This window comes from Notolepis coatsorum, assembly GCF_963971535.1.
Source record: "Notolepis coatsorum genome assembly, chromosome: 2".
Lineage (NCBI taxonomy): Eukaryota > Metazoa > Chordata > Actinopteri > Aulopiformes > Paralepididae > Notolepis > Notolepis coatsorum.
The window spans coordinates 18,173,292-18,200,757 of NC_140166.1; the positions used below are offsets into that span (position 1 = coordinate 18,173,292).

Below are 27,466 nucleotides of genomic sequence, written 5' to 3' on the forward strand. Positions count from 1 at the left end.
ACCATGCAAGGTGACCATGCGACCATGCAAGGTGCCAACCTGCTCATCGGGAGCAGTTAGGGGTTAAGTGTCTTGCTCAAGGACACTTCAACATGCTGCCCCGGAGGAGCTGGAATCAAACCGGGAACCTCTGGATTACCAGACGACTGCTCTACCTTCTGAGCCACTGTTAGGGTTAGGGTTAGTGTTAGTGGTGGTGGTGTTATGGTTATGGTTAGTGGTGTTAGGGTTAGGGTTAGTGGTGTTATGGTTAGGGTCATGGTTATGGTTAGGTTTAGGGTTATTGCTGGCAATCTGCCAGTGTTGTTTACATACTGTAATGTACTCTCTGCATTCTGCCACAGGGGGGCAGTGTTGGCGATGGCCTGTCTTCCTCTCAGCATCTACATCACTACATCACCAGCCCCAGAGGGGAGGCAGAACTACAGCATTCATCCCACAGAGACACCAAGACACTGAGAGAGAGAGAGAGAGAGAGAGAGAGAGAGAGAGAGAGAGAGAGAGAGAGAGAGAGAGAGAGAGAGAGAGAGAGAGAGAGAGAGAGAGAGAGAGAGAGAGAGAGAGAGAGAGAGAGAGAGAGAGAGAGAGAGAGAGAGAGATGTTTGTCAAGCCAGTGTTAGAATAGAGGAATAACAGATCACCATTCTCTCATTCATCTGTTGCTCTGACTCTGTATGTCTTTGTGTCGGGGTTAGAGCTACAGTAGTGTTTGGGTTAGGGTTAGGGTTAGGCTTACATTGTGAAGATGTCGGGTGGAGTCGACAGGAAGTCTGGTAAGTTCACTTCCTCTTTTAAATATGTTGGTAAATGTTAGCATAGCGTGCCACCTACAACTGCACGGTTTACCTGACTAACTGACTTTATATTTAGCCTCTCTGTCTGTCTGTCTGTCTGTCTGTCTGTCTGTCTGTCTGTCTGTGTCTGTCTGTCCACCCATGTCATGAACTACCAGAAGGTGTTAATGTTCAGTTTTGTTCATTGTGAGGATGTCATCAAATTAGAGCTGTAGGTTGAAATATGATACCAGCTCATAATGTACATAACCCTGAAACTAGCAGTATAACATGACCATGAAACTAGACCAGCAGTATAATATGAACCTGAAACTAGACCAGCAGTATAATATGAACCTGAAACTAGACCAGCAGTATAACATAAACCTGAAACTAGACCAGCAGTATAACATAAACCTGAAATAAACTAGACCAGCAGTATAATGTAACCCTGAAACTAGACCAGCAGTATAACCTAAACCTGAATCTAGACCAGCAGTATAACCTAAACCTGAATCTAGACCAGCAGTATAATATAAACCTGAAACTAGACCAGCAGTATAATAAGAACCTGAAACTAGAGATACTACATTGATACTTCCCACGCTCTTAACTATGAGCCACTCAGGTTTGACACTCTGGTTACAGACACAGGGCTAAACATGCACTCAATCAAATGCCTGTGATACACAATGTCCTGCACCACCAATCGCTGCCCAGCGTCTGGTATCAAGAGGAGCACGCGGTACTGCTGCTGCTATATGCCCCGCCTCCCTGATGGACCAGGACCACTGCTGCTGCTACGCGCCCCGCCTCCCTGATGGACCAGGACCACTGCTGCTGCTACGCGCCCCGCCTCCCTGATGGACCAGGACCACTGCTGCTGCTACGTGCCCCGCCTCCCTGATGGACCAGGACCACTGCTGCTGCTGCTACGTGCCCGCCTCCCTGATGGACCAGGACCACTGCTGCTGCTACGCGCCCCGCCTCCCTGATGGACCCCTGCTGCTGTTACGTGCCCGCCTCCCTGATGGACCACTGCTGCTGTTACGTGCCCGCCTCCCTGATGGACCACTGCTGCTGCTACGTGCCCCGCCTCCCTGATGGCCCCCTGCTGCTGCTACGTGCCCGCCTCCCTGATGGACCCCTGCTGCTGCTACGTGCCCGCCTCCCTGATGGACCCCTGCTGCTGCTACGCGCCCCGCCTCCCTGATGGACCACTGCTGCTGCTACGCGCCCCGCCTCCCTGATGGACCAGGACCACTGCTGCTGCTATGTGCCCGCCTCCCTGATGGACCACTGCTGCTGCTATGTGCCCCGCCTCCCTGATGGACCACTGCTGCTGCTATGTGCCCGCCTCCCTGATGGACCACTGCTGCTGCTATGTGCCCCGCCTCCCTGATGGACCAGTGGCTTGCTGTTTCCAGTTTAACATCCAACCACACACAGTCAGTTAACAAAAGGCACTGCACTGGTGCATTGAGGAGCCCCAGATGAGTAGACCCCTGTGCCCACGGTGAGGGGGAAGATGGTGGATGGAGGACCAAGTTGGAGGATGCAACTGAAGCCAATGTTGTAGAAGGGAGTATGTGCAACATGATATTGGAGACTTCCGCCCAGGAATGGTCTGCCATTTTTACTCTGGGCTCCCGTTGTGTCCCCAACCAGGTGTGTCTCCATGACCTCATCACGTGCCTGGATGAGAGCTGGGGGAGGAACTACATTGCCAATTCTCTTGTCAACTATGTCCCCCCAGGGCGCCCTCGTGGCTCATACCATAGTGCCTCGCGCACCTACGCAGCCGACCCGGGTTCGATCCCATCTCCCGTCGTTATTTGTCGCATGTCCTCCCCACCTCTCCTCCCGTTCGCCCTCTCCTCTGTCGGTCCTGCGTGACCAATAAAGCTGTAAAAATGCTAAAAAAAAAAAAATAAATAAAAAAAAAAAAAATATATATATATATATATATATATATATATATATATATATATATATATATATGTTCCCCCAAGAACATTACGATTATCTACAACTGGTTTATTGAAGGTTCCTAGCAACAGCCAAGAGAAAATATGGGGATGCAGCCTTTGATAATTACGCACCAAAGCTATTTGGACATTAGGGAGGCTAGCTCACTAAATATTTTCAGAAGTACGCTAAAAACTCTTCACCTTAGCCTTTAATACATTCTGCCACTTTGCACTCAATGCATCCACACTGTGATTATTGTATTGTAAATTAGAGATATTTTATTGTTTTCTTTTCTCTTGTTGTATTGTTATTTGCATATTACATTGCTTTTATTCTAGTCTATTTTACTGTATTTATGCAGTGAATCACTTTGGGCTGCAATTCCTGTATAAAAGGTACTATATAAATAGAGTTTATTATTATTATTATTATTATTATGACCATGATTAACCCTTTCACTGCCACGCGGCAGAATGTTAACCCTTTACTATCACACAACCGACGGCGATGCTCCATGCATCCGCGGAGCTAATGATGCTAATAATGGAGCATCGCCGTCGGTTGTGTGATAGTAAAGGGCTAACCTTCTGTATTGTCACAGTGAAAGGGTTAACTGGCTGTCGTGTGGCAGTGAAAGGGTTAATATTTGTTATATGACATCATGATTCATATGATTAACATGGCATTGTGTCCTGTGAGGTCAGGTTAATATTATATTGAATGAACTCAATGCGATGCATCTTGATTATTTTGTATGGTCAAAGCAGGAAGCCATTCTGTTCTGTATTCTCGCACTGCACACTGGGAGAAGCACACAACAACAACCAACCAGCATTCAGCGTGTCTCTCCTGCTTGGCATTCTCCTACGCAGAGAGTTGGACGACGTTCCACTTGCGTTCCTCTGTCAAACATCTCTGCCCAGGAAGTAAACAAACTGGTGCTGCCTATACAGTATACTCCTCTTATTCCCCCTTAACATATTGAATAAATAATGTAAAATAATAGAGTTTTTAATATAATTTAATTTCATGGCATCTGTGCAGCCTTGTTTATTCACTGTGTCCATGGAAACAATGAGAAAAGCAGCCATAAATGTATGGTTTCCTTATGTGGAAAATACGTTTAGTCTGTTTACTTTTCTGATAACTACATCACTGAATAATTACTAAATGTTCAGATAAGCTTAACGTTTGGTTATTATTATGTGGTATGCATGCACCCAATTCAAAAGCATAGCCTCATTTTCTTTCAAACTAATTTGGTCACGGATGTCCAGATTTGGTCCAGATTTAGTCTCTCTTGGGCAGAGCTGTTTAGCATGCGTTGGCGTACAGCTCTGCGTAGGAGTGTGCCTGCTTGGAGGAAGTAGCTGTTGCTTGGTCTGTTTCCCTTCAGGGAGAGCTACATATGCTTCATATGCTGATAAACTGGAGACACAAATGGCACAAAACGACACAAGAGGCTTGTGGCGGGGACTGAAGACAATAACTGACTACAAAGTCAGCGCCCCCTCAATGGGGAGCGACGACGCCTCTCTCGCGGACAAACTCAACTCCTTCTATGCTCGGTTTGGTGTAGACCTAAGGTGTTGGCCTTAGGTCTGCAGATGCCAACCTCCTAACACCTCCCACGACCAGGCTCCGGACCTGGGGCGACAGGGCCTTCGCTGCTGCTGCCCCCTCCCTCTGGAATGCCCTCCCCAGCCATATCCGTGATGCAAACACCCTGACATCTTTTAAATCAGCCCTCAAAACTCACCTTTTCAATCTTGCTTTTGACCTCTAATTCTGTCGGTGTTATTTTATTTTTGTCATGTATTATTTTTGTTCTGTTTTTCTGTTTTTTGTTTTGCCATAGTTTGTCTCTCCTGCCCATGTAAAGCGTCTTTGAGCACCTGGAAAAGCGCTATATAAAATAGATGTATTATTATTATTATTAGACAGTGGCGCTGCTGGCTCGCCGGCTAGTGACGTCACTGGCGCGCCGGCTGTTGTGGAGGGGGGGGGGCAACCGCGGGGGGCGGGGACGCTCTCTCGTTGTCGGAACACAGTGTGAGAAGAATGTTTATGCAGGTGAACACCAGGAAGGCTGCTGGCCCAGATGGTATAACAGGACGCATACTTAAGTCCTGTGCCAACCAGCTTGCCCCGGTGTTCACCGCCATATTTAATCAATCCCTGGCGGAGTCAGTGGTCCCTGCCTGCTTCAAGATGTCTACCATCATCCCTGTACCGAAGAAACCCTCCCCAACATGTCCAAATGACTACAGACCGGTGGCACTCACCTCTGTGGTCATGAAATGTTTCGAGAGGCTGGTCAAGGACCACATTTGTGCCTTCCTCCCCAGTGATATGGACCCTATGCAATTTGCATACAGGACAAACAGGTCCACTGACGACGCGGTCTCCCAGGTACTGCACAGCACTCTCTCCCACCTTGACCGTCAGAAGGGGGGCTATGTGAGACTGTTGTTCATTGACTACAGCTCAGCGTTCAACACCATAGTCCCCACCAGACTGGTGGACAAGCTGATCGAGCTGGGTCTGAGCTCCGCCCTGAGCGCCTGGGTACTGGACTTTCTGAGTGAAAGACCCCAGGCGGTCAGGGTGGGGGGTCAGACCTCCAACACCATCACCCTGAGCATCGGGTCCCCCCAGGGCTGTGTTCTAAGCCCCCTGCTGTACTCACTCTACACACACGATTGTGTGGCCAAGTTCAGCTCCAACTCCATAGTGAAGTTCGCAGACGACACAGTGGTGGTGGGGCTGATCTCGGACAACGACGAGAAGGCCTACCGGGAGGAGGTTGAGGTACTGGAACGCTGGTGCCAGGACAACAGCCTGCTCCTGAACATTGGTAAAACCAAGGAGCTGATCGTGGATTATAGGAGAGGACAGCAGGAGACACACACACCACTGATGATTAACGGGGCTACCGTGGACAGGGTGAGCAGCTTTAAGTACCTGGGGGTCCACATCTCAGAGGATCTGACATGGTCAACACACATAGACACAGTAGTAAAGAAACCGAAGCAGCGCCTCTACCACCTGAGACAGTTAAGGAAGTTCAGAGTATCGGGGAAGATACTCCAGTCCTTCTACTCAGGAGCTGTAGAGAGCATCTTGACCGGAAACATCACTGCCTGGTATGGAAACAGTACGGCACAGGACAAGAAGGCCCTACAGAGAGTGGTGCGCTCAGCCGAGCGTACCACGGGTATTGCGCTACCTCCCCTGCAGGCTCTATACAACAAGAGGTGCAAATCCAGAGCCTGCAGGATAATGAAAGACCCCCACCACCCCAATAACAGCCTGTTCCAGCTGCTGAGGTCAGGCAGACGCCTGCGAACCCCAGCTACTAGGACGGAGAGGCTTAGGCTCAGCTTCTTCCCCCAGGCCATCAGAGCCTTGAACAATGAACATTGAGTGCCACAGAACACTGAACTATCCACACACAAGCACACATGAGCACACACACGACACGCACGCTGTGCACGCTCACACACTAGCAGCCACTTTAACACTCTAACAAGAGCGGGCACACACTCATGCCGCACACACGCACACTTATGGCCAAGAGGAAAGGCCACTTTAAATTAGTATAACAACAGGAACAGTGTATTGCACTACTAAAGCTACCTAGCATGTCCTATATGCTCTGTAAATAACTATGTACAGATACCGAGATGTCACACCATGTTACCTGTTACCTGTTTATTGCACAATGTTTTTTTTTATTGGATTCTATTATATGTTGTACCACTGTATTGCACATCGTCACGGGGCAAGACCACCCGCATTTCATTGTATACTTGTATGCCGTGACAAATAAAACTCTTGACTTGACTTGACTACATGTTCCTCTTCCTGTCTCCCTCCAGACTCCCAGCGCTCCCATCTCTCCTCCCTCACCATGAGACTGAAGGACAAGCTCCACTCTCCCAGGGTTAGACGCACCGTGGAGCATATCATGCGCACCCCACCCAGACCCGGCAAGCCACGTGACCTCCACCTCACCGACATACACACACCGGACAGCAAGGTGAGAGAGAGAGAGAGAGAGAGAGAGAGAGAGAGAGAGAGAGAGAGAGAGAGAGAGAGAGAGAGAGAGAGAGAGAGAGAGAGAGAGAGAGAGAGAGAGAGAGAGAGAGAGAGAGAGAGAGAGAGAAAGAGAAAGAGAGAGAGAAGAGAGAGAAGAGAGAGAGAGAGAGAGAGAGAGAGAGAGAGAGAGAGAGAGAGAGAGAGAGAGAGAGAGAGAGAGAGAGACAGACAGAAAAAGATCAAAATAAAGAGAGCGAGCAATACAGGATATCAATTACTGATCAGCATGCTGTTTAAAGATTGGTTGTGATACCTTGGTATAATTACAGTAAATAAAACATAGCCGAAAGCATCGCTTTATTTTCATGATTCAAGACCACATTTACCTAAATCCTGTCGCTTCTTTTTTTTATTTATTTATATTTTTTTTAGTGGCGATGGCCACTAGACATTTTTTTTGGTACACATCAGGTAACTTAGAATGAGCAGAAGTTGGGGAGGAAAGGGGGAGAAAGAGAGAAAAAAGAAAAAAAGGGGGAAAGGGAAGAGGGGGAGGTGACAAAAAGAGAGAGGGGAGAAGAAGGGAAAAAAAAGTCACTTCTTAACATTTTAACGTTTGTTCCCATTTCCCTGCATGGGATTTGTTTTGATGATGGGAGGAGAGGGTGAACAGCCCTTAATAACTGTGAATGTAAACTTTTGTTAGTTACCACTGCTGCCTCACAGCAAGAAGGTCCTGGGTTCGAACCCCAGCAGGGGGCCTTTCTGTGTGGAGTTTGCATGTTCTCCCCGTGTTTGCGTGGGTTTCCTCTGGGTACTCCGGTTTCCTCCCACACCATGAAGACATGCATGGTAGGCAGGGACTACAGATGAAAACTAGCTCATTAGCTAATTCTGGCACATTTACATTGATGTGGAAACTGAAGATGTTGATTAATGTGCATTGTCCCTGGGTCAAAAATAAATAAATAAACTTAAACTTAAAGTTCTGTGTGGAAAAAGCTTCCTTGGAGCTTTAATGCCTTAATCAGAACTCCTGTGGATCAAATCCGGATGCACAACATATCAATACAATATCAACACAGTATCAACACAGTATCAATACAGTATCAACACAATAACAATACAATATCAACACAATATCAACATAATATCAATACAAAATGCAGTAGCAATACAATATCAACACAATATCAACACAATATCAACACAATATCAATACAATATCAATACAGTGTCAATACAATTTGAATTTGCATACATAAACGTCTTGTCAGCTCCTTATAAGGGCATGCAACCCCAGGACCGTGTGCACAGAGAATCCACAGGCAAAAGCAATTTGCGACTGATCGAATTTATATTAGATTAAAATGTATTGTCATAATACAGCAAGTACAGTACAACGAAAATAAGTTTGGCATCTAACCAGAGTGCAAATGTAGTACTACTACTACTGAGTAATAGTGCTAATCAGATGTATGTGAAGAGATGTAGTATTAATATGTACAGTGATACAGGTATAAAGACACTATGGTAATAAGTCATACTGGCCAGCAGCGTAACTAGTAAGAGTAGGTAAGGAATATGCACAGATACAGATATAGTATCTACAGATATGTAAAAAAGGAGTATATATAAGCAGGTATGTACAGACAGATGTGAATGAATGAATGAATGAAAACTTTATTTGACAGATTGCAGAATGGGTACAATACAGTACGGCTCAATACACACAATTGTTAAGGGGATGCAGACCTGAGAAAGACGTTTGTCTTGTTTACATCAGGGTCCCCCATTTTCAATTCATATAGACATTTATGACATACACAACATACATGACATTTATGGCATAGGGACATATAGGTATTTAGTACTGTTACATTTGTGACATAAACGGTATTCAAATATACAGTCCTGTTACCCCTAGATCCTGACAGAGTATATACATATGATGGGGAGGGGACTGTACATCAGGAGGGGGTGGGTGGGTGGGAGAGAAATATACATACGGCGGGGAGGGAATATATACATGCGGTGGGGAGGAGACTGTCTATTAGGAGGTGGTGGGGGGTTTGGGCATTTACGGTGGCCAGTTTTGAATTGCAGCCTCCCGTAGGTGCTCTTTAAGAGCGGTTTTGAATGTGGGTAGGGATTCACATTCCTTTACAGCTTTCCTTTACAGCTTATGTGCGTGTGTAAGAATAAATATATACAGTATATATAGCATTATTGTATGCTATCATACAGAAAATCATGTCAAAGCGGAAAGTGAACACCGTTGGTGCATCGGCCATTAAAGACTTAATTCAGTGCAGAGGTACTGTTGCAAGGAGTAGAACATAAGCGCGACGTCTTATTTAGTAGTGTCAAAAATAAGGGAAAAAAAGAGGAATCGGACGAGATAACAGGTGAGCTTAACGTGGTGTCAGGATAGGGGCTCACAGCGGCTGAAGTGAAAAAGAAATGGCCAAAAGAAGAAGAAGAAGAAGAGAGAGATGCTGACCACTGGAGGAGGAACAGCGGGCTCAGGGTTGTCTGAGGTGTGTCAGGTTCTGCATCCAAACACATCCAGCGTCTTTTCAGCAGTCCGATGCTGCACTCGACAGTGGAACGAGTGCGCGTGTGGCTCTCATTGTAGGCCACCTCCTGCTCCGTCTGGGGGTTGGTGAGTGGGGTCATCAACCAGGGGGCCAGCGCATATCCGCAATCTCCTAATAAAACAAGGCATTCGAAGAATAGAAGCCTACTATTGCTGGATTAATTACGCACAGATACTTACCAATTAGCCATGCGTCTCCAGCGTCTCCTTGCCCGAGGTGCACACCCACAGAGCTGTTCTGTAAGATGTAGGAATCATGTGCACCTCCTGGGAAGCCGGAGACCATGTTGAGCTGGTGGTTCTGGGCATTGCAGATGATTTGAACGTTGATGGAGTGGTATTGCTTTCTGTTGAGATATGGAAACACATCTGGGAAGGGTCCCTTGAGGAGCATGTGCCCAAGGTGGACAGTACCTGGACGTGTGGTGGCACAGGTTTTGACCGTCTGGTCCGGCTCCTCATTGCTGGCTCTTGCTAGCCTGAAGTTTCCCACTAGGTACTCGATGCTCTCTGTGAATAGGTCGCCACGGTTGCGGTACCGCCAGTCTGCCACTCCCTCCTTAGTGCACGATCAGAGGAATGTAGATTCCATTCTATTCCACTATGGCTATCGACGCGATTGAGTTTAGTGCTTATATTTATACACTGTCATTTGTAGTACTTTTATTTATTTTAGGACATGTCTATAAATAAATCATGACTATAAATGTGAAATGTAATTGTTAATGATACAAACATTCTCATATTTGTTATGACTATAATTATTTAAATCCGAGGATGTCTGTATGCCTTTAATTAAATACATCTGTCTTTCTCTCTCTCTCTCTCTCCTTCGCTCTCTTCCTCTTTCTGTCACCCTCTTTCTGTCACCCTCTCTCTCTCTCTCTCTCTCTCTCTCTCTCTCTCTCTCTCTCTCTCTCTCTCTCTCTCTCTCTCTGTCTCTCTGTCAATCTCTCTCCCGCACTCTGTCTCTCTGTCGCCCTCTCTCTGTCTATTTCTCTCTGTCTCTCTCTCTGTCTATCTCTCTCTATGTGTCTCTCTCTGTCTCTCTATCTGTCTCTCTCTTTTATTCTCTCTCTCTCTCTCTCTCTCTCTCTCTCTCTCTCTCTCTCTCTCTCTCTCTCTCTCTCTCTCTCTCTCTCTCTCTCTGTGTCTCTCTGTGTCTCTCTATCTCTCTGTGCCTCTCTCTCTGTGTCTCTGTGTGTGTCTCTCTCTCTCTCTCCTCTCTCTCTCTCTCTCTCTCTCTCTCTCTCTCTCTCTCTCTCTCTCTCTCTCTCTCTCTGCGTCTCTGTCTCTCTCTCCAGTGTGACAGTGTGTTGATGGAACAGGAGCGGGTCGTAGTTAATACTCTGTGTTACTTTAAGACTCTGGTGGAGAAGCTGAGTGTGGGTCAACAGGTGGTTGAGGGTCTGCTGGGTGGGTCAGCTGGGGAGGTCCTGGAGGCTGTGGCCACCCTGCTGCAGCTGGACCCCAGGATACACAGCAGGTAAACCCCTTAACACAACACCATGTCCTTAACCTAAACCCATAACCTTAACACAACACAATGTCCTTAACTTAAACCCATAACCTTAACACAACACCATGGCCTTAACTTAAACCCCTTAACACAACACCATGTCCTTAACCTAAAACCATAACCTTAACACAACACAATGTCCTTAACTTAAACCCATAACCTTAACACAGCATGGCCTTAACGTAAACCCCTTAACCTTAACCCAACACAATGTCCTTAACCTAACTCCCTAGCCTTAACACAACACCATGTCCTTAACTTAGACCCATAACCTTAACACAACACCATGTCCTTAACTTAAACCTAAACATAACCATATTCCTGTGAAACAAAGGACTGTTTTTATGTCAAAAGAAATTGAAGTGATATGGTTACAGGTCCATCGTCCTCACCTTAAGCCTATTTTGATAGGATGCTGCTATACTAATAGTGCAGAGCTATGTTCAAAAGTTATATCAGCTAATATAGGATGCACTGATCATAATATTATAGCATTCACTAGAAAGGCAAAAATACCAAAAGCTGGACCTAAGATTATACATAAAAGATCATATAAGAATTTCAGGGAAGAGGAATTTGTCAAAGATATTGAAAACATATCATGGGATGATGTATATAAAGAGGATAACCCAGAAGAAGCACTAAGTATATTTATGAACAGGTTTATCCAAGTAGCAGACAGACATGCGCCTATAGTGAAGTGTACAGTGAAAACAGTAAGGGCACCCTGGTTAGATGAAGAATTAAAAGATTGTATGGCAGAAAGAAATGCAGCAAAAAGTAAAGCATACAAGTCTGGATGTCTGGTTGATTGGCAGAACTACCGCAAGCTGAAAAATTGTGTCACAAAGTGGAATAGAAAGAAAAAGAAAAGCTATTTTCAAGTTAAGATAAATGAAGTGAAAAATGACAGTAAACAGTTATGGAAAACATTTAACACTGTACTAGGAAGGGGGAATAACAATGTACCTAGCTTTATTGAGGTTGATGGGGCATTTATAACAAAGCCTGTTGATATAGCTCGGTATTTCAATGACTTCTTCTTGTGTAAGGTTGAAACTCTAAGGAATAATATGTGTATGAGTAATGTAAAATATAATGATAACATATTAGAAAGGATTATGAAAAATAAAAAATGCTCATTTAGTCTATGTTCTGTTGACACTAGATTGGTGGAGGAAATGTTGTCAGATATAAAAAAGGAAAAATTATAGGTTATGAATATAACCGTAGTTCTATGAGTATTAGTGACGCTCAGCGTCAATCTGCACATATCTCACTTAGTGCATATGCACTGAATAAAAACTCACAAATGCACCTTTACCTACCAACATCCATCTGGCCACACCCCATCCGCTACCTACATAAGCAGGTGTGTGGCCACACACTCGCCTCCTTCCCAATCTTTCACCACAAGGCAAGATCAAAGGCCGCAGTGGCGTCTAGACGCTGAGCGTCACTGATACTCATAGAACTACGGTTATATTCATAACCTATCGTTCTATATCGTATTAGCTGCCGCTCAGCGTCAATCTGCACATCGGGAGCTGAGCGGGAGCTTAAGCTCGACAAATGTACCCCACTGAGGCCCCCCACAACCACCATAACCGGGGAGGACCGAGCCCCCCGACCCTCCCTAATGGAGGGAAACCCTCCCTATTGGAGGACGGGAGGGAGACGGATCCGACCGTGCGAAAAGGAACTCGAGCAACTCAACGCACAGGGTGAGCAGACCGTTGCTTGACCCCACGACTACGCACACGCACAACCCGCATGCCACCAGGGAACGAACGGAAGGAACAAACCTCGTTACCGCCCCCAAAATCACGGGGTCAAGAGCAAACTCAACCCCGTGGCAAGGCCGTAGCAGCGAAGCGCGAAGGAAGACTCAGACCCAGAAGGGACTGGATCCCCCCGGAAAAAGGGGGCCCGGAGAGGCCAATGACGCCACAGCATCAAGACCTCACCAGGCGGTCACTAGTGACACCGCCCCCCACATCGCCAGCGTATTCGGACAGGGCCCATCCAAGAGGCCCTTCCCCCCACTAGCACGCCGCCTGGCACACTGACCCTGGCATACTCAGGCAGTCAGCATGGCTGCAACTCGAAGCACTCAAGAGGCTACACTACAGCGGGAGCAGGCAGCGCACCGGGGAGACGACCTCCAGAAGAGGCCGATCCCTCAATCCAGGCAGCAGGCACTTGACCCGAGCCTGGAGCACTGCGGACGAGACAGGCGCCAAAGGGGTCAACTGAAAACAGCACCCCGGCGGAAGGGACGTATGCTGGCATTGTTGAGCACCATGTCAAAGCCCCCACCAAAAAACCCTGATGCTCTAGAGGGGCCGAGGCAGAGAAGGCTGACACGATTGGCAGACGTCATGAACATGCAGGGGCACACTCAACCGGGTAACCCGGGAGTTGACTCCGCTCCAACACACCAGGGAATCAACCACCCTCTTGGTTCCACATGCGGTGGTTGTTCCTATAACCCCTCAAGAAAAAACTACAAAACACACCTGCGGGTATACACTGGCTATACCGCAGTACAAGTGTTTCAGTTTTCAAAAAAGGGTTATCCCAGGCCTACGGGTCGACGAAAACAACTTCGGACCGGGCCCGGCGGACCGGGATGCACACAGGGATGCCAGAGGAGGTCTATAAGACCACCCCAACAGCCCCCTCTCAGCCATGCGTAAGCAGAGAAGAGAGGGGCGAAAAGAATGGAGAACCAGCCCCTTCATGACAGCACAGGGTACAACATGTACCCAACAACAGGGTCTCCATAACGCCCAACCCTGTGACACCCGGGCCGACCCGGCATTTTCCCCCCTGAAAAAAGCACAAGTCCCTCAGGGTACCAGAACAGAAGATCTGCGTCCCCGGCGGACAACGGGTTAACTGACCTGGACCAGCGTGACCAGACCCAGTCCCGTGCCCTAATCACGCCGACATCCCCACTCCAGGAGAGGGGGTAGGTACGCGTGTCGATCTAAAACATTATAGAGGGCGCCACCCAGACGGTCCTATTCGTACCGCGCTCAGTGGCCCACCCCAAGGGCGTGAGACCCCTCTACCTATGCTTTGATCTATTCCGTTAACATCCCCCAGATATGAACGAGAATTCGTCGAGACAACCTAGTAAACTGCCGCTCGGAAGAAAAAAAATCCATCCCAGTTGCCCTATAAAAACGCTGTTTTAATAACGAGCAACCAAGGCGTACCAGCCTCATGCGTGATTCTTATCAGAAACACCCAGAGCCAGTACTATGTACGCGTCGAGACCCAAACACATCAATGGATAGTCTAACAAGACACCAGACATTGTTCCTCCAAGTCGCCTGGGAGAACGACAAGAAGCCGTCGCGCTTCATTTCCTTTCCTCTTTTTATTAAAAAAGAAAGAAAAGACGCGGCTGAGGGAAAAATCTTTTCATTTTTACACCCCGCCAACCTCACCACAGGGAGGAGACGGGAATCCTCAGAGAGACTTCCCACGTGAGCCATGACTTGAAAAGTCACGGTAACATTGAGCCATGTGACCAACAGACTCAAGTTACACATACATCGAGCGTAGCAGAACACCAAGTTCCTACGCTCTGCCCCGACAACTTGACAATAACAGAGAACCACACATGGGTCTGTAAAAAACTCACGGAAGCCGTCATCCATTAGAAACGAGCCCAGTGTAGAGCGGTTAGGTGGCGTAGCGGAGATTGCGTTCGTCACCACCCCCGGAGCTGTGAGCTGGATTCGCCTGTTCGAATCCAGCTCACAGCTCCGGGGTTGTCACCAGCTTGGCTGGCCGTTCACACTAATACAATTGGCAGTATTAGAGGGTGGGAGAAGCTGACGGGGTGGGTCCGGGTCGTTGTAAACAGCGACTCCTACAGTTCGGTCGGGGCGCCTGCTAAGCGCGGATGGGACCTGAGTGGGATAGTGTGATCCTTCCACACGCTACGCCCTCTCGGTGAATATCCGCGCTGCCAGGTGAAAAGAAGCGGTTGATTGGCTGGACGTGTGTCGGAGGAAGCACGTGATAGCCTCCACTCTCCCAGATGATCTGACTGTGGGGGGTAAGTGCGCAGCGACCAGGAAGGGGATTGGGAATTGGCATAACGACTAACATTGGGATGGGAGAAAATCGGAGGAAAAATGGAGGGGGAAAAAGATAAAAAAAAAAATAAAAAAAATGTGCCCAGTGACGTATTCTATGATGGGGGGAATCCCATGACTCAACTGCCCGTGATAGGTGCGGAGTCAGGGAAACCCTCCCCCCCGTGCCGAGCTGCCTAACAGCTTGGCCGGACCGAATGAAAAAGAGGGTAAAAAAAAACCGACCAATCAGAAGAGGGAAGGATGGGTTTATTCGGTACCCCCTCGCAAGCCCAACCCTCGAATACGACAACAACAAATAGCCATATGATACCTTAAGTAGCCAGTATGCTAGTGAACAGCGATAAGCTAACTCAATGCACACTAGCCACAGACAAGTCTGTGAACAGGGTTTATAACAAGGCCAAAGTTTTATATGTGTGAACACGACACCCGTGTTTATGTTGCAAGAACACAGAAGATTTGATAGAGAGAGAGAGAGCGGCCTAAAAGACCGCGGTACCCTTACACACACGAGCATTACTGCAGACCAACACAACAGTGTTGTGGCTCAATATCACCGTTTAAGCAACAGAACACACAACTAACCTCTACCTTTATATGAAGAACCTAAATCTTCAGGTTGAGGAAGAAAAAACCCTTTCGACCGAGTGTAAGCTGCAGGCCTTGCTTAAGCAACATGTAATGTAGCGACCAAACAAGACTATAAGTCTAGCCCTCCTATCAAACCCACACTAGCGAAGGTTCACACATCGTATCCCCATCATATGTAGTGAATAAACACACCGTTTGTAACAAAATACAGTCCCTCCTAGGGACGTTTTATTTGACAAATCATATGTTGGGCCGGGAAGGGAACAGGGGGAAAACAATAGGGGGAAAAGTCACTCCTAGCGACGCCTGCCACGAGCCGCTCGGGGTTTGCCACCCCGGGGAGCCCCGGAGGGACGGTAAAGGACTGGAGGCTGGTCTCGACGATCCCTACCGTCACCTCCGAGCGTGGATGGGCCGGCTGCAGTGGTCGAGGCGCCCTCTCTCCTCCTGGCCTTCTTCGCCGAAGGGCCAGCAGTGGCGGTGGTAGCGGCGGCGGCTTCGGCCGCGGATCCCCGACGACGAGCCTTCAGCCTGACTCCACCGGCGACATCGGGTGGGGGGAAATGAGGCTGGAGCACGGACCGCTCCTCCTGCATTTCCCTGCAGGTTGAGGTCATCAGCTGCAACGCCGACCCGAAGAGCCCAACATCGGAGAGGGGTGCCGTCAGAAGTGGTGTCCTCTTCCTCTCCGGCACACGCGCCTGCTCCAGCCAAAGGTGGCGCTGGGCTAGAGTGGCCAGGGCGCGTACCTTCCCAGCGGCGACGGCCTGCAGCTGGATCAGATGCAGGATGGCTCCGGCCGCCTGGGCGAGCTGATCACGTTGTATTTTGGTCAGCTCCGTACCGCCCGTCATTATCCCGGACATGAACCTCGCTAGCTGCGCGATGTTAGACGTAGCAGCTAGGGATTGAGTCACGGTGATGAATGACTGGTCACTCCAGTAAGCCAACCGCCTCGCCGATTTCCCGTGGGGAACCGGCTTCCGTAAAGGCTCCCACATCACCTTAGTACAAAGGAGAGCGGCCATCGGCCTATCAAGCCGAGGCACCCCCTCCTTCATACCTTCTACCAAACCCACCACCCTCGTGACTCGCACGTAGGCGGGAGTGAGGCCCGTGATGTGGGAGACCACCTGTCCCTGACGGACGTAGGCCTCCATTGAGGGGAAAAATGGGCAGACAACGGCCGTTTCCCTCACAGGACGACGTTGCCATAAATGACCTATGAGATCATCAGGGACAGGAACAGGCAGTGGCTGCGGCAGCGGCACGCCGTTTGCGACTGCCGCCGCCGCCATGAGCTCGGGGAACAAAGCATGCAGTTCCCCCTGCATACTTTCCCCCACCGAGCCCGCGTCCCTCACATGCGGCAGACTACTGGACATCGCAGAGCCACATTCCGATGTGGCTGATAGCAGGGCATCCCGCCGCTGAGTCGGAGGTTCTAACCCAACATCAGCGTACGAGGGACCCTAAGGAGACATATCACCCCCTGCCAGTTTATCCTGAACGGGAGGCGGACATGTCTCCACCGGGGTGTCGAACAAGAACCCATCTGCCTCTACCATGTAGTCCTCAGTTTCCATCGGCCACGGAGAAGCAGACGCATCCTCATCCGGCTCCAGCAACTCCCCGAAACCAGGCCGTTCGCGTCTGCAAGCCACCATCTTACGACGGGAGCGAGCAGACGCAAAAAGCTTGCGTCTCAAATCCTCCGCCACCAGAGGAGCCGGCCGCCCAACAGTGGACGACTCTCCGGCGGCAAAGGAACCAGAGCAGGAACCAGGCCATCTCACAGGAGACGGCGCTGGTGCACCAGCTCCTTGGAGAGGCAAGCTATCCACCGGACGCCTACCGGGCGCGGATGCCGTCCACGACAGTGGCGTCAACCCCGCTCCAAGACGCACGGCAGAGGAGGAAATGATGAATCGCTGGTGAAGGGTAACGTTGCTAGCGCGACTCCCCGAGGTAAACATTCTAACTTAGTTTTTTTCTTTTAAAAGTATGAGAGAAAGAAAAAAGCAAGAAACAATGTAAACACTTAACTCAACTTTCTTCAGCTAAATACCCTTGTCAAGTGATTGGTATACAGGCACTCTCTTGTGGTGAAAGTGAAGAAGGAGGCGAGTGTGTGGCCACACACCTGCTTATGTAGGTAGCGGATGGGGTGTGGCCAGACGGATGTTGGTATGTAAAGGTGCATTTGTGAGTTTTTATTCAGTGCATATGCACTAAGTGAGATATGTGCAGATTGGCGCTGAGCGGCAGCTAATACGATATAGAACCGGCAGGCCTGGATAACATGGATGGTAGACTACTGAAGGTTTCAGCAAAGCATGTAGCAGGTACGGTCACGCATATTATAAATCAAAGCATCAAATATGGTATATGTCCAAAAGTCTGGAAGGAGGCTAAAATCATTCCTTTACAGAAAAATGCAAAAGTCAACCTGTCAGGTGCAAACAGTCGCCCTGTGAGCATTTTGCCAGTGTTGGCGAAGATAATGGAGAAAATAATGTTTACACAAATTCAGAGTTACTTCAATGACAATGAATTGAATACTCAGCATGAATGAATGAATTTTCAGCATGCCTATAGGGATGGTTACTCAACAGCGACAGCGTTGACACAGCTAGTAGATGATTGTCTAATGGATATTGATAGAAAGAAATCAGCAGGATCAGTGATGTTAGACTTCAGTGCAGCATTTGATGTCATGGATCATGAAATACTACTGGGGAAACTTAAAGACTATGGCTTTGCTTCATCGTCAGTTTCATGGATAACTAGCTACTTATACAGTAGAAACCAGAGAGTATTTTTTAACGGTAGCCTATCTGAAGCGAAAAAAGTTAAGTATGGAATTCCGCAGGGAAGCTGCCTTGGACCTCTGTTATTCCCCATTTATACAAATGATTTGCCGTTCATTTTAGAGCAAGCGAAGGTGGCTATATATGCGGACGATACAACCCTGTACATGGCGTCCTCCTCTGTGGAAGATCTGGGTGTGGCACTAAATAAAGAGCTACACAAAGTAGAAGATTAGAGCGAATAGAATGGTTTTAAACATAGCAAAAACAAAGTGTATTTTAATGGGTTCTCCCATATGCTAATTGCTCATCCAAAATAAAACATTATGATGGGGGGAACTGAAATTGAACAGGTAGAAGAAGCAAAGCTACTAGGTATAACATTGGACAGTCATTTGAGCTGGTCAACGCATATAAATAACATAACAAAAAAATGGGGAGAGGGCTGGCGTTAATTAGAAGATGTGCAGAATTCCTAACTCCAGAGTCAGTGATCCATGTTATCCAGGCTCTGATCCTTTCACATCTGGATTACTGTCCTGTGATCTGGGGAAGTGCTGGAAGAGAAAAACTGGGAAAACTACAAATGACACAGAACAAAGCAGCGCGCCTTGCTCTGAAGTGTAGGTGTAACTGAGGGGTACAATTCCCTGACTGTATTGTTAGATATGATACTTACTACCACTACCTCTTGTACTTTAGACTCTGGCCACCCAGTACTAGGCATAAATAATTATGGTAAACACTCCCACGTAGATGAAACGATCCAACACAAATGTACCAAGTCGAAAGTCTGCGTTTAATAATAATTAATACATAGCAAAAGGTATGTAGAGCAATCACTTAATTACATTTATGATTTGAAATAGGATGCACTTTTATGGCAAATGAGTATTCGTTGGTATATCAATAGAGAACGTCCAATCTCAGGTGGCGCAGGCGGTAAATATACAACCTGGAATATTTAAGGAATAATAGCAATGATACTTTAATGATTATAGAACTGGATACACTAGGGGGGAATTCCGGTCGCTTGTAAGACAACTGGAGAAGGGGGGGGGGGGGGGGTAGAGTCTGGCTGTATCCGTCTGGCCGAGGGTATCCTGGGAGAACCCACGGTTGTGCGGCTCGGTGCCTCAGCGATCCTCGATCCACAGATGAAAGCAGTTGGACTCTCTGTGGGCCGGCTTCCTCCGGTCCACGATGGAGAGACGTGAAGCGACCTCGTCGTGTAGAGCGTCTCCTCACCTGTCGTCCTCTCCGGGGGGGGGTTTTCCAACACACGGCAGTGTTGGTCTTTATCCATAGAATAATCACTGTATACAAAGCATAATCCGTGCCTGGGAAGGCGGGCTGTCGTCGGTAGAATAATCCGGTATGCAGGTCCACTCGCTCGTCGGCTCTGGGGCTCCTCGGGTGCAGCCTCACATGGGGTCGGCCACCCTGGATAAGCAGCCAGTTCTCTGCCCGAAACGATGGGGTACTGACTACGATAGTATTCTCACCGCACGAAGCACTACATATGAATAGACTATTATTAGCTTAATAGACTACGTCCAACTCGACGATATAGTGCCAAATATGACTATTCAAATATTAATATACACGATGTCTCAATACCGATGGTAGGCCGAACTTGGCCTTACTCCCACACGTGGCGTCGCGGGGAGGCTTTACGTCTGTCACTCTATTGGAGGGTAAGAAACTGGACTGAAAAGGAAGTCCTACTTTAGTAGCGCAGTATATATACGCACTATGAACAAATAGTACCGTTAGTGGTGCGGTAGCCAGATTCCTACGCGGAACTAGGACTTGTTCGTACATGTTGAGCGGTACGTTTGAACTGGGTCTGGGGGGTATGGCAGCCTGGCACCAAGGTCTCGACCAATAGTAGAATGGAGACTATTATGGGATGTTCAGTAGGCTAGAATGGATATTCAATGCATATTGTACAAATCAAATCAAATCAAATCAAATGTATTTATAGGGCCCGACAACACACGTTAATGTCCCCATGGGCCGTACAGGTCTTCTTTAAACAAGTCAAGAAGACAACATAACAATAAGTCAAGAACAGAACAAGAACACCATAGGGTCCAAACATTTTTTAGATGAATGCAAATAAATGAAAGAATGCAAGCACTCCCAGACATACCCCACGCGAAGGTAAGGAAAAACTCACTAAAACCTAACAATAGGGAAAAAAAGCTCCACAGGCAATGTGGAGGAGAGAAACCTTAGAAGGGCCGTTCAAGGGGGGATCTCCCTTCTTAGATGTCGGTGATAGTAGTGTTGCAGACGGACAGTTGGTAAGCATGCACTCATGTGTGTGGTGAAACACAGATGAGTGCATGCAATAGCAACTGTACATTTTGAAAAATTAAAGATAGAGCTAATAGCGATAGCAACTGAACATTTTGAAAGATTAAAGGTAGAGTTGATAGCGGATCTATTTGAGGCACAGGGGCGGCGCAAGAGGGTCACGTCCTCCCCGTCTTAGTCACGGGACATTCAACACTCCGGTCGTTGCTCAGGGACAGCCGGAGACAGGGGGAAGGGGGGTGGCGCAGAGAGGGTCGCGAACTCCCCGACATCATCGCGGGACATCCGGCACTCCGGTCACCACTACGAGACCTCCGAAGACAGGGGGGCACGCAGAGGGGGTCGCAATCTCCCGGCCTTCGTCACGGGACGTCCAACACTCCGGTCAACACTCCAGGACAGCAAGTCATAGGAAGACAGGGAGACGGGACAGGCGTTAGACAGCTCATGAGATTGTAGTAGGCGGACATAGCAATAGATACAAGTGGTAGGCATATATGTGAATGGAGTAGATATATGAAGTAAGCGTATTATGTGAATAGAATAGAAGTACTTAACCCAGCAATGAAACCGCGTTGACTGTTAATCTGTTAACAGTCTGTTAATCAGTTGACAGGACCACGGACAGACGGCGGTGAATAACTGATCCAATGCCTCGGAGGTGCATGTAGAGCAGTCACTACAAGCTTGGCCAAGACCCCGAGGCATCCATCACCTTGGTCAGCGCCAGGAGACGGGTACTCAGAGAGAAGGGGGAGGGAGGGGGGGGGGGGGGGGAGAGGGGGGGGGGGGGAAGAGGTAGAGAGTTCCCATGTTTGTGGTGCTGCAAAGGAGCAGACATGTAGTACCCTGCAAGGAATATACAAGGGATATCAGGGAATATTAGAGAATATACAAATACAATTAAATATATATATACAATAAATATATATATTCGGTTTAATCTGGCCCTTCACAACAGCCACCCCCTGATTGGTCCCAGACCTAATCAGTTAAGCAGAGACAGATTAATCGCGTTGTCTATTTACACATAAGGGTTTGCTGTAGGGGTCAGTCAACTTCACAAAGTCATAGGGTTATAGGGTCATGGTCATCATCGATTGTGTCTGGGAGTCGGGGCAGTTCTATGAGCCTCGCCACGGGACGGGTGTAAGTGCGACCCTGGACAAGCACTTCAGCTGCTCGGACCTTGCCGTCGGCACCGGTGATCACTTTGCTTACGCGGCCGGCCGGCCACATAGCTCTGGGCAGTGATTGATCAATAATCATGACGACTGTTCCTTCTGTCAAATTGTCTCTCTCCTTTACCCACTTCTGGCGGGTCTGTAGAGACGGTAGGTAGTGCAGTAGGAATGTCCTTTGTTGTGCACTCTCTATGGTAGTGCAATCATCTATGTTGGGGTCTGCGGAGATAACAGTGCTCAATCCACAGAACACAGGCTTCTTATTCTCAGCCTCCTCCTGACTGGCTTCCCTCGGGATAGGCGTGGGCCACTCTCCTTCCGGGAGCTTTAGGAATGCTGGGCCGTCACTGTAGACATTGCGACGGGTGAGGTCATCTAGGGGCATTCCCCGGGTGATGACGTCAGCTGGGTTCTGTTTTGTATCAACGTAGCGCCACTCTGTTTCTCCGGTTAACTCTTCGGTTAAGTCTTGAATCTCTGTGACTCTGACTCCCACGAAGACTTTGTACTTGCATGAGTCCGATTTGATCCAGGCGAGTACTGTCGTGGAATCTGACCACAGGATTGTTCTAGACACCGGTATGGTGAGCTCACGTTGGATGAGCGTGGCTAGGTGCGCTCCGGCTAGGGCTGCGCAGAGCTCTAGGCGTGGGATAGATTGTTGCTTGCGTGGGGCTATTCTCGAGCGGGCGAGGACAAATGCTGTGTAGATCTCTCCCCCCTCTTCTTGGGCCCGCAAGTAGGCTACTGATCCGTATGCGACCTCTGAGGCGTCACTGAAGACGTGTAAGTCCATTTTACATGTCTCTGGCCTCACCGTGGGTGGGAAGTAGCTTCGGCGCATATTAATGCCTGGGAGTGAGTGGAGCTCCATCTCCCACTCTCTCCAGGTGGATGCAAGCTGTGTGGGAATGGGGTCGTCCCAGCCCTGGTCCTTGTCCCACAATGCTCGTACAATCATTTTTGCCCTGGTGGTGTACGGTAGAATACATCCTAGCGGGTCATATTGTCGGGCGAGTGTTGTGTACACACTCCGTCTGGTGGTCGGCGCCGCCGCCGGCCTTCCCTGCTCCGTAGTCAGGGGCTTGTGTCTGTAGTGAAGCGAATCTGTTTTGAATCGCCACACCAATCCCAGGGTCATCTCCTGGGCTTCTCCCGGGATTGTAGCCATCCAGGTCTCGCTGCTGGCTGCCTTGTCCTCGGAGGAGAGGCTGCGCAGTACTTGCGGATCGCTGCTGGCCCACTGCCTGAGATCAAAGCCGCCTTTGATCAATGAGGCGCGGAGTTTAATCAGGAGAGCCTCGGCTTCTTCCTGGGTTGAAAGGCTTTGTAGACAGTTGTCTACGTAGAAGCTGTTCTTTACGCTGTGTCGGACCTCTTCGTCCGCTGCTGGGTCCTCTGCTACATGTTTCTGTAGTGCAAATGTAGCACAGCAGGGGCTGCACGTCGTTCCGAAGGGGAGGACTTCCCATTGGTAGATGGCTGGGTGCTCATCTCCTGGCTTCTCTCTCCATAGGAACCGTAACAGGGGCTTGTCCTCCTCTACTAATCTCACCTGCAGGAACATTCCTTTAATGTCCCCGCTGATGGCCACCTTTTCCTGGCGGAAGCGGAGTAGAACGCCGAGTAGGGAGGGGCCGAGTGTGGGACCGGGCAGTAACTCTTTATTCAGATTTTGGGATCCGATCTGGTAGCTGCAGTTAAATACTATGCGGTCTTTACCGTTGTGATGGACCTTGTGGTGAGGCACGTACCACGATTCAGTGGTCTGGTCAGCCTCTTTAATGTCCATCTTTGTGACGTGTCCCGCTGTGATGAGCTTCTCAATCTCAGCGCGGTATACACTCTCTTGGGCGGGGTTCTTGGCTAAGCGCCGCTCCGTGTTCAGCAGGTACCGTTCTGTGGCGTCTGTCTTGGCGTGGAAAGTAGGCATTCCTTCTCGCCGCAGGAGTGGCGTGGCGTATCTCAACACGCCGTTGACCGGGACTCGCTTGGTCCCTGTCTCGAGGAGGTGAATGGCGTAAATGTCATCTTTAGAGCGAATGTCTTTCTTTCCGTTCTTAAAGGGCATTTGTTCCAAGGTCCATAGCCGCTCTACGTGTTGCAGGAGTGCGGTTTCTCCCTCTGTGACTCGGGAGTGGAGACATCTAGTGGCTGTACTTCGGTTGAGAGATTTGGCGAGCGGGCCTTGGAGAGTCCATCCCAAACGGGTCTCGACTGCTGCAGGACAGCCTCGGGGTCCGGTATGAACCCGGTCTATCGGGACAATGAGGTCTGCATGGTCGGAGCCTATCAACAGGGTCGGCATAGCATTGTCTATGAGCGGGATCGGTAACTTGCGCAGATGTGCATATTTCTCCATCAGCTTGGCGACGGGGTATGTGTACCGCGACAGTCCTATTTCTTGGCTGGTGAAAGCGTCTGTAATCTGGTACCGTCGCTCAGGCTGGCCGCTTGCTGCGATAGAGAATGAGACATTCTCGCCCTTTATCGTCTTCAAATCTCGTCTTATTGTCCGAATTGTCATTTGGGTTTCGCTTCCCCGCAGCCCTAGCTGGGCCGCAGCGGAGGCGAGCAGAAGGGTCTTCTCTGACCCGTCATCGAGGACGGCGTAAGTGTCCAGGACTTTATTCTGGTAGCTTAGTGTCACACGCACTACTTTTAGGAGTACTCGGGCTCCACTGCTGCTGGCGGGATCGATGTACATGACGCTCGCTTTGCTGCTGGATAGTGCGGGTGAAGGGCGCCGTCTGTTACTGTCGTGAAGTATGTCCAGATGGGCTCCATCGCACTTGGTGCACCTTTTCTTTAAGCGGCATTCGGCTGCCATGTGTGAGCGCGCACAGCGAAAACAGCGCTTGTTGGACTTTATCCATTGACTTGCTTCCTCCGCGTTCAGCTTGGGGAAGGAGTCACATTGCGCTAGCCAGTGTTCTTTCTCACAGTAGGGGCACACTATCTTCCACTTCTCCGTTCTGGAGGGGGTACTGTGGCTCCTGCTGCTCGGTACTGACTCCGATTGGTGCATCACAGTCACCGATCTTCTTCCATCATTTAGTCGTCTGGTTCCTTCTCTGGAGCCAGGGGTGCTCCGTCCGAATGTATCTAGCCGTAGGCTGCTGACTTCTCTCGCCAGGAAGTCTGCTAGATCGAGGAGGTTCGGTTCGGGGCCATTCGGGTCTCGGTGGTCTCTCTGCCGCCTAAAACGCTCCTGTCGAGCGGGCGGCAGCTTCTCCAAGATCCTTTCCACATTTGAGTTGGCGTAAAGTTCATGCCTCCCCTTCTCTCTCTGCGCTCCCAACATCCCTACCAGGGACTGCACTCTGATGGACAGGTCGTCCAGTGCTCGATTGTCTATTGCTGGGGGTAAGCGGTCGATGTGTCGGATCTCCTGGATCACGTAATCCCATATGCGCCCATACCTCTGGTCCAATGCTACCAGCGCTGCTGTGTATGGGGTGGTGGAAGTCGCGTAGGCGAGCGCTATATTATGTGCGCGGGGTACCTTTAAGTGCTTCAGTAGGATGGCGTATTTATGGCGTTCATCCAATACATCCACCAACATGGTCTCCAGACACATGCAGAGTTCTGTATACTGGGCCCGGTTCTCTTGGGTGAAGTCGGGTACCATAGGCGTGCCAATGTATGACGCTGACTGTGGATACATCGGCGAGCGTTGGGGGAGAGGCCTCCTAGGCGAGTCTCCTCCCGCTCCTTGGTATGGGCTGGTACCGGCAGTGTACCATGGCCCGCTTGTCCAGGTGCTGTTCCTCGGTGCGGGTCGTGCGTCGTGCTCACCCGGGTATAGAGTCGGGGGTCTGTAGCGCAGCTCCGCGGGAGTATAGCCTGGGCTGTACCGGACCTCCTGGTCCGGTAGAGTACTGTGCTGTCGTCGGGCGTGGTTCTCCTCCTCTTCCTCTTCGTCTTCAGTTAGGTCATCCAGTGCTTGTAGTCTCTGGTTTAGCCTCTCCACAGGATATGCTGCTCCTTCCCGGTTGCTAGGTCTCGCTTGGACCGGTGGGGGGAGGTGGTCTGTGGGGGGTATAGACCTTGTCTGTTGGTCAAGTTCAGGGTTGTTTACTCGGCTAGGGGATGCCGCCCTGGAGGTGTGTCTAGACGAGTTCCTGGAGCCTCTGGCGGAGGGAGAGGGTGTTGTCCGTCTGATCAGCTGTTCTATTAGTTGCGCTTGCTGTCTGTCGCGCTCTGCGTCCCGTAGAGCACCAGCAGCTGCTCGCTGGCTGTCTGCTCGGTCTCGGGCCACATTCTCTTCCCTCTGAATGCGTCTTATTTCTAGACGTATATGCTCTTCTTCGCTCCGCTGCTGGATCTGCAGTCGGTCGCGTTCAGCAGCGGCGTTCAGGCTGATGAGGAAGGCCTGCTGTAGGGTCCTCTCTGCCTCGCTGGGAGAAGGCGGTTGTATAGGGGAGCCTTCCCTCGGGGTACTCCTTGCGGAGCCTTGGAGCTCTATCTCCACGGTTCTCTCCCGGTCTTCTTCCGTGCCGAGTTCTCTCTCGGTAGCGTTGTATTCCTCCCGGGACTCATCGGGGACTACTTCTTCAGTACTGGCGGGGTGTGAAGTCATGTCTGGTTCCCACTGGTCCCCACCGTGAACTTGGTCAGTTACATTAGAACCCGTAGGGGCCTCTATGGTCGGGGTAGTCTGGGCGTTGGGGTTAGACATACTTTTACTTTCTAGTTTTACCGCGTTTACTGTTAGTAGAAGACTAGGTTGTTGACTGACAGCGTAAGCCTCTAAGTACTGAGGGAGCCGTCGTTCGCGCTGCGGGTGTTGGTTAGGAGGATCGTTTCGTGGAGTGTTCATCATAGGCCATTTCAATATTAATAACACTATATTAATATTACACTAATTACCATCCGGCTCGAAGGACCAATTGTAACTGAGGGGTACAATTCCCTGACTGTATTGTTAGATATGATACTTACTACCACTACCTCTTGTACTTTAGACTCTGGCCACCCAGTACTAGGCATAAATAATTATGGTAAACACTCCCACGTAGATGAAACGATCCAACACAAATGTACCAAGTCGAAAGTCTGCGTTTAATAATGATTAATACATAGCAAAAGGTATGTAGAGCAATCACTTAATTACATTTATGATTTGAAATAGGATGCACTTTTATGGCAAATGAGTATTCGTTGGTATATCAATAGAGAACGTCCAATCTCTGGTGGCGCAGGCGGTAAATATACAACCTGGAATATTTAAGGAATAATAGCAATGATACTTTAATGATTATAGAACTGGATACACTAGGGGGGAATTCCGGTCGCTTGTAAGACAACTGGAGAAGGGGGGGGGGGGGGTAGAGTCTGGCTGTATCCGTCTGGCCGAGGGTATCCTGGGAGAACCCACGGTTGTGCGGCTCGGTGCCTCAGCGATCCTCGATCCACAGATGAAAGCAGTTGGACTCTCTGTGGGCCGGCTTCCTCCGGTCCACGATGGAGAGACGTGAAGCAACCTCGTCGTGTAGAGCGTCTCCTCACCTGTCGTCCTCTCCGGGGGGGGGGTTT

At 49.3% G+C, this 27,466-nt stretch overlaps 1 protein-coding gene across 1 annotated transcript in view; it reads left to right on the forward strand.

Annotated features, from left to right (window-relative positions):
- Positions 1-678: 678 nt before the first annotated feature.
- LOC311223294 (rap guanine nucleotide exchange factor 1-like) overlaps positions 679-27,466 on the forward strand; it is a 147,761-nt gene continuing 120,973 nt past the window's right edge. The window contains exons 1-4 of the mRNA XM_084308087.1: positions 679-773; positions 6,626-6,786; positions 9,424-9,450; positions 10,689-10,870. Coding sequence (XP_084164213.1) covers positions 746-773; positions 6,626-6,786; positions 9,424-9,450; positions 10,689-10,870 — 398 coding nt within the window. The 5' untranslated portion in view covers positions 679-745. The remainder of the gene's footprint in view (positions 774-6,625; positions 6,787-9,423; positions 9,451-10,688; positions 10,871-27,466) is intronic.